Source organism: Python bivittatus, unplaced genomic scaffold (genome assembly GCF_059951505.1).
Source record: "Python bivittatus isolate LINGU-HERP-01145 unplaced genomic scaffold, Pbiv_v1 ctg000000_np1212, whole genome shotgun sequence".
NCBI classification, from domain to species: Eukaryota; Metazoa; Chordata; class Lepidosauria; order Squamata; family Pythonidae; genus Python; species Python bivittatus.
In genome coordinates this window covers 4,430,646-4,445,598 of record NW_028277028.1, presented here as the reverse complement: position 1 = coordinate 4,445,598, position 14,953 = coordinate 4,430,646, and the positions used below count along the sequence as shown (strand labels likewise).

General features: G+C 37.1%; 1 protein-coding gene across 3 annotated transcripts in view; it reads left to right on the top strand.

Moving 5' to 3' along the window:
• The window catches only part of PARM1 (prostate androgen-regulated mucin-like protein 1), a 34,897-nt gene extending 20,289 nt beyond the window's left edge, over window positions 1-14,608 (top strand). The window contains exons 1-4 of one of the 3 annotated variants that reach the window (XM_088137170.1): window positions 7,844-7,880; window positions 9,891-10,571; window positions 12,768-12,846; window positions 14,033-14,608. In XM_088137170.1, coding sequence (XP_087993296.1) covers window positions 7,859-7,880; window positions 9,891-10,571; window positions 12,768-12,846; window positions 14,033-14,117 — 867 coding nt within the window. In that variant the 5' untranslated portion in view covers window positions 7,844-7,858 and the 3' untranslated portion in view covers window positions 14,118-14,608. Of the gene's footprint in view, window positions 1-7,843; window positions 7,881-9,890; window positions 10,572-12,767; window positions 12,847-14,032 lie in introns of those variants that run through there. The other 2 variants (XM_007432388.3, XM_088137211.1) reach the window with 2 other exon arrangements.
• The last annotated feature ends 345 nt before the right edge of the window (window positions 14,609-14,953 follow it).

The window sequence follows — 14,953 nt, the reverse complement described above, 5'->3', positions numbered from 1 at the left end:
ATTTTCATGAACAAGATTTAAGATTCTCAAATTCTTGTATTCTGAGAGGAATTGATAGGAAAGGGCAGATCATCAGGACCATTAAAAATTCTTTCTACCTCAGATCAAAAGATTCATCTTTCAGTTCCCTGCTTTTTCTACCATTAATTTGTCTTTTTTTTCTTTTCAAGCAGTCTAAGATTAGTTAACACAGTGGTGATGTTCTCACACATTGAGATAAGCTATCTTTCCGAAATTGCTGTTCTCCACAAGCAAGACCACTGAACAAATGAAGAACAATTTGTTTGCTGCATTGCTCCCACTACAGATCAGAATCCAGAACAGTTTGTTTTTGATTTACAGTTCCTGGCATATTATAGAATGAGCCAGACCTCACTTTGAGAACGGGGCATCCAAAGGAAAGTGCCCCAGAACAGCAGCATCCTCAGGGAGACGGAGCATTGTGATGCGAGCCCCGTCCCTTTTAGCCATGCACACAGTGGCACACATACAGAAAGGGGCAGGGCTTGCATCGCAACGTTCTGTTCACCATCTTGCCAACTTTGATTTGCATACCACTTCCCAGAAGCAGATATGTCGGCGAATGATTGAAGAGTTCATAAGGAACAGTGAAAAGAGAGGTGAACACAAGCGAGGTCATAGACCTGTGAAGCACCAAAGTCAATCAGAAAGGCCTCAAGGAAGCAGAATTTTTATAATCACTACATTATCTCTAGTCACTGTATCATTTCCTGTTTCCACCCTGTAAACTATCTGGGAGAACCTTTCTGTCCAGGTTTCCCAGCAGACAGAATTGTTTTCGTGGGGAAAGGAGTTACAAATTACAAGGGGGCTCTGATCAGTCTCAATTTTTCAGAAGACTCAGATGGCAGACTCTGTTTTACAAAGAGGCATTAAAACTGACTGGAAACCCCTTATGGACTTTTGGTGTAAAACAGAAAAAAATAAACTTATGATTTATGATTTTGATGATTAGACAGGACAGATTATAGAAAGAGAGTTATGTTGTAACCATAGAGTAAGGGGTAAATTTATAATTGTACTTATAATTGCTGTAAAGAAGATCAGAAGCTACTTCTTTGTATGTTTTTTCTTTCTTTTCAATTTTTTTACTTTTTTTCCCTTCCTTGCAGTTTTAGCTTTCTCTTTGATTTCTTTCTTTTTCTTTTTTTCTTACTTTGTATTAGTTTGTTTTAGTTTTTATCTTCCTTTTTAAAAAAAACTTTAAAAAAACCTTGTTAACTTTTAATTAAAAGAGTCCTCACTCATGCATAGTACATGATGTATAGTTTAGCTTTTTGCTGTACTGTGTGTTCACAGAGGCCCTTATTGCCTCACAGTTAATGGATCCAGCAAGCAAGCATATATAAAAGCTGAGACGGACAGGTGGCATGTGTAGCTCAGCTGCTTGATACGCACTGCTTTGATCTTCATTTAATGATGAGTAGAGTTGCAAAAAGAAAAAAAAGTTTCACACCTGTACAAAGTGCCCCCTTTCGGTTCATATGGCATTTCAATACCATACAGTTCACTGTATTGATCTAACCACATTTTCAAGCCACCAGTCACAGATTCTCATTCTATATTTTCATTTTTAAAAGTTTCAGAATTGCAAAATATTTGTTTTTAACATAACAAGTAAGAAATATTCTTGTGTAGAAGTTGTAGGGTATGAAGTAAAGGAAGAAGGAGATGTCTCTGATGACCATCGCTATTTTTTTTTTAACATAAATACTTCTGTTGTATCTGTTATGGTTTTATAATGACCCCAAGTTCAGATGATACATAAAGACTAATATCACATATTGGTTAAGGCACAGTTCTTGTTTTTGCCTTAATATACGTACACCTGCCTATTTGTTATGCGCCAGCATTACATGCAGATTTGTTTTTATAGCTTGTTCAGTACATCATGGTTACAAATCCTGGTTTCTTTTTAAGATGGACCAAGAAGACATATTGGATTCATAAAAAATTAACTTACGTATAAATTGCACATTTTGGGCCAGCAGGAAGTTTTATGAGAAGTATTTGGACAAAAGAACGAAGAGGAGCTATTTATCCTAAATATGGCAGCAAGTTCTTTTTGGTGTAGGATATCACTCTTGTACCCGGACTATAAACAGTTATTATACATTAGATTGATAATCTGCCTTTACTCCAGCAGCTCATTTTTTTTCCCTGTAGTAACAACTCTGTGAGGTAGATTGGGCTGAGAGGTAATGATTGATTCAAAATTACTCAGGAGTCATCAGTGATCATCCATGGTTGAGGATGAACTTACATTCTCCCAGAGCTAGTCAGATATCATAGCCAGTACACTGTACTGGCTCTTAAGAGGGCCAGGAACTGACTTATAAGAGGACCCGCCTAGGCTATAAGACTTCCTCTTTCCAATTCATATGATAAAGATTGAAGGAAAAAGAAAATTGGATTGGTGGATTAGCCATGCTCCTCTTCTCCTAGATCAAAGGTTGACTGAGAAATATTATTGTTCAGGGTAGAGCTCTTTGCCCAGTCATTCTGGAGCACCAGACTTGTTGGGTAGCATTAGATGGTGCATTGACCAAGAACCCAAAAAAAAAAAAAAAAAAGGAAGAGGAGCTCTGCTGCATTCTTCATTGTGAGAAAATGTAAAGATGGGAACTCCGTACCAAAGCCAACTCCACCTAAATTGTATTTATTGGCTCCAGTTTGTGAAAATTCTAACATCCCAGCAGTTAGTTATTGAATCCTCTAGCAAAAGCTAGCTTTAAAGTTCAAATTCCAAATAAATATAATAAATATATCTAACCTGGGATTTATTCAAATTTAGCTCATTTTTCTAACAGTCTAGAAACCTTTTTTTTTTTTTTTAATGATATGGAGGACTTTTGTTCAGAAGAGGAAAATGTATGAGCAAAACAACTTCCCTCCATAGTCAGAGAAAGCTATTCAAAATTGATCCATTGTTGGCATTTATCTCCACTGAGGTTCTGTCATGTCTTGGAAAAGATACGTCCAATATGCCACAGAGAATATAAGCTTATCTCTGTGTACTGAGATTGCTCAGAAGTTTGGGAATCAGGTTCTAAAGAAATTACCATAATGATCCAGTAGCTCCTGATACCTACTTTCAGCATAGTTCTATTGACAAATATTTAATTGGGAAAATTTAAAAATCTAATACAAATTGTTATTGTCTGTTACTTGCTACTCAAGTAAAATTTTAGTGCCTGTTTAATGTTGAAGTAAATATCAGGAAGTTCAACCTTCATGGAAAAACTACCAACACACATCAGAGGTAATTTGTACTCAGTGTTCCATGTCAATTCATATGGTAGCAAAAATCCTGTCTTCATTTTTTTCCCCATAATTCAAAAATGAGATTGGAAAAGTCTGGTTCCTACACAATCTCTCTAATCTACTTGTATTATATTGTATTGTTAATGACCTACATGTCATGCTGTTTTTATGCTTTTACATTTGTATGATGGATTCTTCCATTTGCATTGACACGCACATGAATTCTTTTTCATGTGTTAAAGAACAAACGTTTTAAGAAAATGTTGTTTTAAAGAAAAATAAATCTTCTCACAATGGAAAGCTGAAACCCCACGTGGGACAGCTGGGAAAGGAATGCAGACACAAACAATGGAGAGATAGAAGGCAAGTCAGTTGGCGGTTGTCTCATAAACAACAACTTACTGTAGCCCAGGTGAAGAAGAATCAGGAAATAAATGTTTCAGGCACTCAGAGAGACTAAACCTTAATCAACTGCTATAAATGAATGAATTCCCATTACAACAATTTCTAAGATTCTAAGAAACTAAGATTAAGTTTCTAAGATTTAGTATGTTACCTCATACTAGCATTAAAGGTAGGTTACCGAAATCTGAGGTTCTTGCTTCCTTGATCTTGCCCAGCTTCATGGAGTTTGACATCCAGGTGGAACCTGAGAAACCTCATCTATAGACATCTGAAACGTATCCTTAAAAAGAATATGTGTGGTTATACTTGCCCACGTGTTCAAGAGCTCTCAGGAGAGTTCACGGTAGAAAACCATAACAACAGAAATCTTTAGCACTTAAAATCTCTATAAAGTTATTGGTGGCAAGAGGGTTTTTTTAAGTAGTAGAGATCCAGTTTAGAATGATTATTCCATTTTCTCAGGATGAAAGTGAGAAACCATACACAGACTGTACTAGAATGAAAGACAGTTGAAGTTGCTTTAAAGCTATTTTTCTCTGGTAACAGTTTAAAAGCCTTCCTTGTCAAAAATGACCTAGAAGTAATCTGACCTGGAGGTTACAGTTGATTCTAAAACCCCAGGGCAAAACATTACACTTTCTAGCCATTAAGACAGAAATATGTTAAAATAGAATTTTAGCCAAGTTGAAAACTATCTAGAAAGCAGGTTAGAAACACAGGGCTGTTTATAAACACCATTAACATTATTTTAAAAAACAAACTGCAAGCTAAGCTGTTTCTAGATGCTGCTTATTTTCTTCTTAGATGTCAGTTCCAGGATAACTTTAGTCAGAGACATTCTTAATTACTGTTTTGGCATTTAAAAACAGCTGAACTGTGGCAAGGACATTAAAACCTAACAACAAAGAAACTAGAGTATATTAAGTATTGACTATCAGCAGCTCCCCAGAGCTTCAGAGAAATATGGAGATTGGACATTTTACATTGAAAACATGCACAAGGAGAATGGGAATGAGATTGTTTAGCACTGAGGATTTATTGTAAGCCACCTAGAGTCACAAGAAGAGATACCATCCAAATAATCATTTATTACTTACTGGAAAGGCTTGTGAAAGCTAATGCCTTTTAATAAAATTTGTTACTGAAAAGGTGCTATTAGACTTCCTCAGATTTTTGGGTGCCATAGACTAACATGGCTGTCCTCCTACAAGGTCTTTATTTATTGCTACAACTTATATACTACTCCATTTCCAGGGACTCTGAGCAGCTGAAGGCCATGCTTAATATTTCTGAAGGGCCTGGAACTGCATAGGGGAAGGGGCCACTCAGTGCATGTGGAGATGATTCCTTCTAGAGGCAAAGTATAGATCTTTGTTTTTTCACTGGGATATTTAAGGTTTGTTTGTTTATTTGTTTGTTTATTTAGCTGCCCATCTCAGACCAGTAACTTTAGAACTTAAAACTTCTAATTTAAAACGTTATTGTTAGCATTACGTCATGATTTTCATCTCAAGTAGTGGGAAACAACAACTGTTTTTAATCATCTTGATTAGATGGGTGTCCAAGACCTGCAAAAAGTATTGACTATCAGCAGGCTACAGGTTGCCTACACTGGTTTTTGAGTCATGTGGTTCTCTAGCTAGCTTGCTGTTCTCCTAATAACCCAAGAACAAGCCTTGACATATATCTCTAATTTCTTAAGAGGAGAACAAGTGATGATTATGCTGGTTTCTTTAGCCATCTCTTCTGGCAGGAGAAACCAAAATGTTCAGGATTGTTCATCGTTAAGGCAGCATTTTACGTAATGTCCAAACATAGCCATTCATTCTCTATCATAGAGAATTGGAAAAGGCATTGAGTCTAAACTCCTGATCTAACCAGCCACTACCTCAACAGTGAAACCAGTGGAGAGAAGCTAACCACTAAATTAGTTCCATTATCAAACTGTTCCTACTGTTGCAAAGTTTTCCTTAGATATGAATGACTATTTAGAAAAACAAAAAAACAAAACATCAAACATTTACAAGATACTGGTGGCTACAGGAGACTTAACAACCCTATAGGGCTGTCAGCCCCCACATGACTTAAAACAACTCTCTTAGGTGATTTCCTCTGTGAGGTCTAAAAGATGTTTCTGTGTTCCAGCAATGTAGAAATAGTGTCCTTTTTCAACTCTTCTTATAGTGCTTCATTTGTTTGGTCTAACACATACATTCATTAGCATAACTCTACACATTTTTGTGACACTCTGTATCATAATTCTTTTTACTTTTTTCAAGCAGCTTCCATGTCAACTTTTCTTGCATCCATGGAATGTGATATGACAGGACTCCATTTTTGTGTGCCCCCCCAAATTTGTGATCCCCACATTTTTTGTGTACCCCAGGGGGTCACAACCCATAGTTGGACAACCCCTTATATAATAATCTTCCTCCTTTCTTGTCAGATGAAATGTAGCAGCTTCTCCAGTCTTGATACTTTTTCTTCAAGCATATCTACCAGTTTGTACTTGCAGTAAACATATGCTAGTTTGTTTTTAGGCTGGAAGACAAACTTGCCCCAAGAATTGCATGTCACAGCTGCTAGTCCATGTCCAATTATCACTATCAGTCCAGTACCATTATCCACTTGGAGAGAAAACTTGTCAGGGACTCACTATGGGCAATCAGCCACTCTTACAATGAACTTCTTGCAATTAACAGTTATTCAGAGGATGATGTTTTCACCCCACATAGTTGAGCACACTGTTCCTAAGAATATGCAGGTTGTCTAGTCAGTCATCTCTCTTGCCTTTTCCTGTTTGAACTTCTGTTGAGGGCCACCAAACTATTGTTAGCTGTTCATTTGCTTAGAAAGTATTAAATAAAGGGCAATGTAGGACTAATATTTTAAGACCACGGAATTATTTTCAAAGATATGGTTCCTGCCAGAAGATTAGCCATGCTGGACTAATTCAGAGGACTTCTTATCCAACATTTTGTTCCTATGGGGCCCATGGGAACTCAGGCAGGAGATGAGTTCTGTGGCAGTCTTGTGCTCAAGTTCTCTATCACCTGATCTGCAGAAGCTTACGCCTCTGAACCTGAGGGTGATAACTTATGGCTAGTAGCCACTGACTGCCAAATCTTCTATATAGTAAGGGAAAACATTTAAACTGATTGATTAATACGATCATTTACTTTCAACTGTATAGCTTAAAAAATGCATAAATGTTTCTGCGTCTGATAGCGTATTATGTTGCTTTACGTTTAAGAAGGTAGCCTCTCAAGATGACAATATGAATAATCCACTGTGAACACGGTTACATTTTAGTACATGTCCATTACATGGAAAACTCTAGCTTTTGTCAATGTTTTATGTATTTATTTACTTCAGTTTCTGTGCTCTCAATTCCCACGGGCTCTGCTTGAAACTTGGAAATAACTTTTAAGAACATGTTTCTTTTGTATGTGTCAGAGAATAAATTATAGATTTTATCCATAATAGTTAGACAAGTCTCAGTTTAAAATCTTTTCCCATTCACTAATACTCCTTATTAACAGTTGCTTCTGTGAAAACACTGAAGCATTTTTTTTCCTGGTCCTAAAGTAATTATATGAACTGTAATGTTAGCTATCTCCTAAGAGATTGGTAGTTGTTATTTTGAAGCTTATGTCATTGGCATTGAAGGGAACTGCAAAAAAAAAGTCAGGACCTTATGAATTTGACGTTTGCTGAACATGTAGGCAACATGACCTTCAGAGGACATGTTTTCACTGGAAGAAAAGTGGTTCTTAAGTGTGCATATTATTCTCCTTACTAACCAGCCTACATATTTCAGCTACAATTCATAATATGGATCAATGCAGTATTTTCAAGTATGGACATAAAAACAGGTGGCTTCATTTCATGGTATATTCTTGAGTTCACATATAAATATATCTGAATGTGCAATATACAGTATGTGGTAAAAGAAATTATTTTATAGATATCCTTACATAAGGACTCAAGTCCAAAGAAATGATTGTATAGAAAACTGGGAGGGAGGGAGGGAGGGAAGGAAGGAAGGAAGGAAGGAAGGAAGGAAGGAAGGAAGGAAGGAAGGAAGGAAGGAAGGAAGGAAGGAAGGAAGGAAGGAAGGAAGGAAGGATTTCTAACGCTCCCTGCCAGCTTCCCACAAGCAAAGTCAATGGAGAAGCCAGCAGCAAGTCGTAAGTTGCTCACACTCCCACTGCTTTTTTGCCCTTGATCATTCTATTTCTCTGTTTAGGTAAGGAAATATCTTTGGAATGATGACTTAATGGGTCACAGGTTGTCTAGTATCCTTTTAAAATATACTGAACTAGCTTTGTTTATATATTAATGGCTGCAAGGATTTTATATGCTTTTACTGAAAAGGATGTTTGGTTCCTTCTTCGAAAAATGGCTAACTAATTTGTGGGAGTACACTTCAATGTCCAGAATAATTTTGTGTTTAAAAAGCAAATCTGATGTAGATATTAACTCTAAGTTGAAACTATTCTTGGACTATAACTTTATACACGTATTTGTACCACATCCACAATTGGTGGGGTGGGGGGTGGGGGGTGGGGGTTACGTATAGAGTCTATATTTTAATTTGATGAATAACTAGACTTTGATTATTGATGTATTGTAGTTTATAGTTTTAATAAGTAAATTATACTGTGTGAATCAACTTGAAAGTTAAATAGGGACTCTCAGGTTTTGTTCAAAAAACAGATATGATATATTTTACAATATTATGTGACTAATGACATATTGGAACATAGTAGTTTTTATGATACTTTAGACTCTTTACCTATCAATCTGTTTTTCACTACCTGTTTTTTGTCTCTTTTCTGTATCCTTTGTACCTTCTTTTGGTTATACTCTATTCTGAAAAAATGTTCAACTTAAAAAGTAACAATTAAGCACAGTGAAAAAAAGCCAGTGAAAATGGCACCAGTTGGCTCATGCAAGTTCTCTGCCATTCCTGGAATAGATCAGCTAGTTCAGGTTTTGTGTTTTGTTTAATTTTAATGAAGTGGTTGAAGGTGAGCTTATGACATGCAGGAAGTTTTAATTTCTTTTTAAAAACAGTTTGCCTGGAGCAGAAAGGTAAGGGGCAAGATCAAAAGAATAGCACACAATGAGCTCAAGCATAGTTGTGCAATTAAATTGCAAAGTCAGACTGAAGTTGACCTTACTCTGTAGGTAGAAATGCTGCCCCTGTCATTGTTGCAAAGTTATATCTCCCTGTGTTCTTTGGAAATAGGAACTTATAGGGGTACGGTGTACATAAGGCAGCCTTAAAATGAAAGGGCATAAAAGCTAAATGAGTTGATATGAAATAGGGGTGTGTAGAAAATGGGAAATAGGTTTTTTCTCAAACACAAAACAAAACATCACATTCCAAAAGTTCTGCCAATACTGAAAATACTGAATTTTCAGTTAGTTAATCCTTTCATGATAATCTCCAGAATTTCTTCTTTGAGTCCATAGGTACATTATAGAGAGAAATGACTCTCGGCCTCAATAGGGCAGGAGAGGAGGGTAGGGATCCTGTAGTAGACAGACAGAACTGGAGCCATTGCTGCCAGCAACAGACCAGTCATGTTAGAGTCAACAAAACTTATCACCACAGAAGCTGAAGAGAAGCAGAAATTGAATCATTGCTACTGGCCGTAAAGCTTATTCCCTAGCTGGCTGGTCTTTTAAGGAGTTTGAGACATTCTAATTGTCTTCTAATGCTAATTAGAGAAACATTCATTCTACACAGTGCATAAGGTTGCAGCTCTGGTTTCCATTTGAATGCACCTATTTCACTAAGTAATATAGATAGGAGTATGTATTCAGCATTTTTGAACCCCTATTTTGATGAATTGCAATTCACAACAGTAAATACTGACATGGAAAAGTAGGTTTGGTTCTCATCTCAACAATTTATTCAAGTACAGTGCTTTCATTTCTCCACAAAACTAAATAACAACTTCTATTTTATTTTACTTAAGATTTTTATCTCATTCTATATTTACCTTCAGGGTTTAATAACAATAATTAACTTACTGAAAATAAATTAAGGAGGGCAAATACTGTAACTGGGGCAATATAAAACCGGATATGATGCACTGATAATGGAACCTATGTTAATTCAGATATCTAAAAGACAATGATGCTGGCTGGGAGACTACTAATACATATGTTCATATTCACCTATGCAGGACTAAATATCTACTCCATCTCCTCAATGAGTACATCTACCACCTCAAACATAGTTTCTCCTGTAAGAGTAAATTTAATTGGTCACAACCTTACATTTGACAGCAGTACAGCAACAGATGCCACAAAAGCAGCTACGAGACCTGATACTCTTTCCCTTACAACCACACTGGGACCTGTTGAAACGAATATGGGCATGTTATCTATGGGTATTGTCCCATCAAATACACCAGATACGGCTGCGTCAACAACTAATTTGTTATCACAACCAAGCACTGGATTACAAAGTACAGAATACATATCAACCTCAGTGATGTCAGTTGATACCTCGGCAACAACTAGTATTTCCCCTGCAGAAACCCTAGCCACTGCCACTTCAAGTATCATGAGTGTTTCATCCACCATCAGCAGCTCATCTGCTCCTGAGGAACACACCAGCGCTGGGGTTACCCATTTATCAAGTATAGAAGTGTCAACAGTGCCTGTGACATCCAAGGAACACCCTACTGAAGGAACCTCCTCTGGAGACACTAGTAATCCACTCACCACATCAAGCCCTGTGGGGCTTACATCTCCACAAGGGACTTTAGCCAGTAAAGCCACTATTGAGACCTCCCCTGTAGGCAGTACCACATTCTCCTCAGGAGTAACCATGCAAGAGGTTCAGCGGGCTTTGAGTTCAGGTGAGCCAATTCAGTTGACTGTTTGCATAACAATGGCTGTCTTGGAATTATTATTTTTTATTTGTTATTTTAGAGTGTAAGATCTCATCACTAACCCCTCTCCTCAAATCAGGCAGTGCAAAAGAGGTAATATGCTACAAAAGATTTGACCAGGCTTTCTTGAAATTCTGGGAGCTGAAGTCTAAAATATTTGAAGGGCATCAAATTGGGAAAGCTGAATAATTGTCCTCCTTGCTCTGCCCATGGCTAGTGGGAAAGTATGCTACAAGCAGTTCCACAGTGACTCTGTATAGCAAGATTATTATATTATGCCTTCTTTTCTTACCAGTACTTGGAAATTATGTGAACCTCTCTTTCTAGTAAAATGTTTTAAAAGAAAGATCTATTTATCATTCACATTTTATTTATTTATAAATTTATATAGCCTCCCATTTTATGCAACATAATCTTGGGCAGCTCACAAACAACAGTTAAAAAAAGCCATAAAGAACAACATAGAAACCACCCAACTCATCAACAACATAACCGATTTGGATACATAATTAATAATTTATTCTTTTGAAAATGGAATGACTTTTTTGTTTGTTTGAATATTTTGCATATAGTAGGAACCCCTTAATCCAAAAATAAAGTCAGTTTGGGTTTTGAAGAAGGAAATCTTTTCTTGTTGTTTAGTATCATCAAAGTTACACATATATATGAAAAGGTGTTTAAAAACATATTCATTCTTAAATTTTGTAATGTCCTAGTTTACTTTATAAAAGAAAGGCATTATAAAAGAAAGACATTGAGCAATAAATGTCAGAGAATTTCAGCCTTCCAGGATGCTCCATTACAGATCTCAAAGTAGTCATCTTGAGAAAAAAACACCTGTGCAATAGATCAAGAGATGGCTGAACTCACATCAAAAGGATGCAAGTGATGCTAGAAGAAGAAATACAATGGGTGTTTAATACATTACAATTGTTAATTCCTAAGGTGCTTATAATTTGTCTCATATGTAACCTTCATCTGCATAACCACCCTTTTTTTGTCTTCTCTTCCTCTTCTCCCTCCTGTACCTCATCCCAATTTAAACCCTACATCAGTCTAGTTACTCCATTGCCTGCATTGAAGACAGCACAAAAGCTTGTACCTTTAATAACATGTGTTGGTTGGAAAAGATGCTACTAAGCTCCTCCTGAATTTTGAGCAACAAATAGTTCAGTAATCAAACTAAATCATAGCTCATACCAGCCATAGCTGGAAACATGATTTAGAAGTGTTCTTCTTGTGCCTTTTGTTTAGCACTCAAAAACCTTGGTTCAGAGTTATTCTTTGATTGATTTGAATGGTTCCAAAGAGAAATGATGAGTCCTTTTTAGTTAGATTGCCTTTCAGTTCTCATAGGTTCACAAGGGTCCACAGAAGTTCTTGGATGCTACGTTTGTCAAAGAACTACTTTTTTTCCCACGTAATTTATATATGTGGGACAACTCAAAGCAGGATAAATAACAAGTACAGCCTTTTAAAAGATACGTGTATGTGTCAAGTATTAATGAAATTGGAAGTACCCCTGCAAGCATGGAAGTTGAGCTAACTGTTTTTCTTCAACCTTGGCAAGTAGGTAAGAAGACAAAGAACTTTTAGGACTCCAGAATGGAAGTCATTCACTACCTGCTGTCTGAAGTCCCTGCTGAGCTAGTATAGAAGCTGGAACAGCATTTAGCAATCAATTAAGAATATGAATTTCAAACTGAAAAGCACGCAGATCATATCTCATAGCTGTGAAGTCATTTAATGGCTTAAGACAAGCAGCTATTCTCTTAGCTTCACCCCTGCCATTGTCAGTATGTAGATAACTGATCTGCGTGAGCAGCTTTTACTGCATTATGTCTGTGCAATTTGTGATGAGTACACTATTTAAGTAATAACTCTCCATCTGGCATTTCTGAAGAATGGTGTGAAAGTAAGAAAGTATGCAAAGAATTTATTTATGCTGATGTAAAGATTTGTAGATTACACAATATAGTATTAGTGCATATTCCAGAACATTCTTGCGAGCCTGTATACCTAGAAACTATTCTTGCATTGTTACATTTCTTACATTAGAACACATAGTGCAAATACGTTGTATTGATATGAATCCAAAATAAAAAATACCTTGAAATTATAACTAAGCATCCAACCAATTTACGCACTATTTTTCCTGTGTAGGAAGCATTGCAGCTATTACTATAACAGTGATTGCAGTGGTTCTGTTGGTGTTCGGCATAGCTGCATTTCTAAAGATCAGGTAAGATTTGGCAACCTCTTATTTAGAGGAGAAGCAGTCATTTCTTAGGAAGCGATTGACGTTTTAACTGTTTTTAGAGCTGAAAGTGAGTGGCACCCATCTCATATACTGTGGCTGATTTTGCCTCATTCTTTATACAGTTTCAATCACTCCAAGGCCACAGCCATTCGTACATTTGTATTAAGTCCCCGTGTTAACTCTGTTTCCCTCATTTAAATCCTTTATTGTTCTGCATTTACATTGTTCTCTCACTGTATTCCCAAATGCTCTTAGCCTTCCCCTTCTCTCGCTTTCATTCATTTGCTGCAGCATTGCTGTTCTGAAGCTATACCTCTGCTGTCTCCTCGTTTACAAATTTACATGCCTTCTCTTACCTCTTTTTCCTTTTGAACCCCTGGCACTTGCTTCTATTTCTGCTCCATTATCTTTTGGCTACCCAAGATATTTTTCTGCAACCCAAATTGGCACCCTCTTCTCTGCATGACCACAGAACTTTCTGCCCGCCCGCCCGCCCTCCCCCTCCCTCTCCCCTCCCCCTCCCCCTCCCTCTCTCTCTCTCTCCCCCCCCCGCATCTTCTCCTTCTTTGTGTACGTACCTTAGACAAAATGCTACTGTTGACAGGGTCATGACAGGGTTATGACAGTGGTTAATGCTTCCCCTCCCCAAAATACCACAATCCCAGACTGGATCCTTCTGCCTTCATTTTTCCCTCCCAGCTACAATAATTGCTTACATCAACTACATTGATCTGTAGTTCTTTTCTGGGAAGCTAAAAAGTAACTCTTGTTGTTCTTGTTGTCGCTGCTGCGGCTGCTGCTATTAAGCAAGGTAGATCTCCACATAGCTGATAGTCTTCCTGAACTTATTCCTAAAATTGACAGTATGATCACCATGGAGCAAGTACTGACCTAAGATGAGGAGGGTTATCTATTAATAAAGTTGATTCTCCAAACTAATTTGAGGAGTGCAATTACAACATCTCATTAATCTGGCAGTTTAATTAATAAAGGACAGGTGCTAAGTGGACAGAGGGACTTATTTTCCAGAATAGGTATTAGCAGCAGCAGGTAACTATTGATCATTTTCTGCCTTACTCTGTGCATGATAAAGAGAAATATCTGTGATGGAGGCACAGTGAAAGGGATGGCTGACCTGAGTAAAATATTATTTCTTTTTCATTCTTAGGCATTCTTCTTATGGCAGACTTTTTGATGACCATGATTATGGATCCTGGGGAAACTACAACAACCCTCTATATGATGACTCCTAAACTAAGAACATTAGCTAAGCCAAAACTGCTCTTATATTATGAAGCACCTAATTCACTAAAAGCACTATGTTCTGATATCTTTTGACATACGACTCCTGTGTTTTTATTCCTCCTGCTGTTCCTTTCAGTGAACCTTTTGAGTTTAACATAAGCTAAACTCTACAACGTGAATTAGACTCAAGTGATGCTTACAATAACTCAAGTCTTATTTAATAAATTACTCCAATTTCTGCAAAAAGATGAAGATCTATGGAATGCTCTGACAAAACTGCAGTCCTTGAATTCTTAGCAACTTACGACAGGTGAACCTTTAGTGGCAGATTTGGCATGAAGAAACAGTATGGCCTTTTCAATTGTCCATCAGCAAACATTTATGGTAACAGATTGATACCAGATCTTGGCTCTTGTTTTATTTGCCTTCACCAGGTTGTCTCTGTAAGAAGAGTGTTCTTATTAAAATTCAATTGAATGTTGAACTATCTTACATTTCACTGAAGTTCTTGTTAACTGTTTTATTAAGTAGTTGCTGTAGATGGCAGTTCCATGTCAAGTTGCCTCCCTCTCCTTCCATCATACCACTTCAGCAAACTCTGTGTCATGTTCTCATTACCTGAGTGCTCTTCTGTCAGAGGCACCAGCTGTTGGCCCATTGATGTCACACAAATATCTAATTTAAGGAATGAGACTAACAATTCCCCCCCCCCAAAAAATAATAGATTTTGTACATAAGGAATGAGATTCTTTCCAAAACAGAACATTACCTCTTTGATCTGTACCAATTGTCAACAATTCCATATTTTCTGGATTCCGTATTAATATGTTAGTATCCAGGCCAC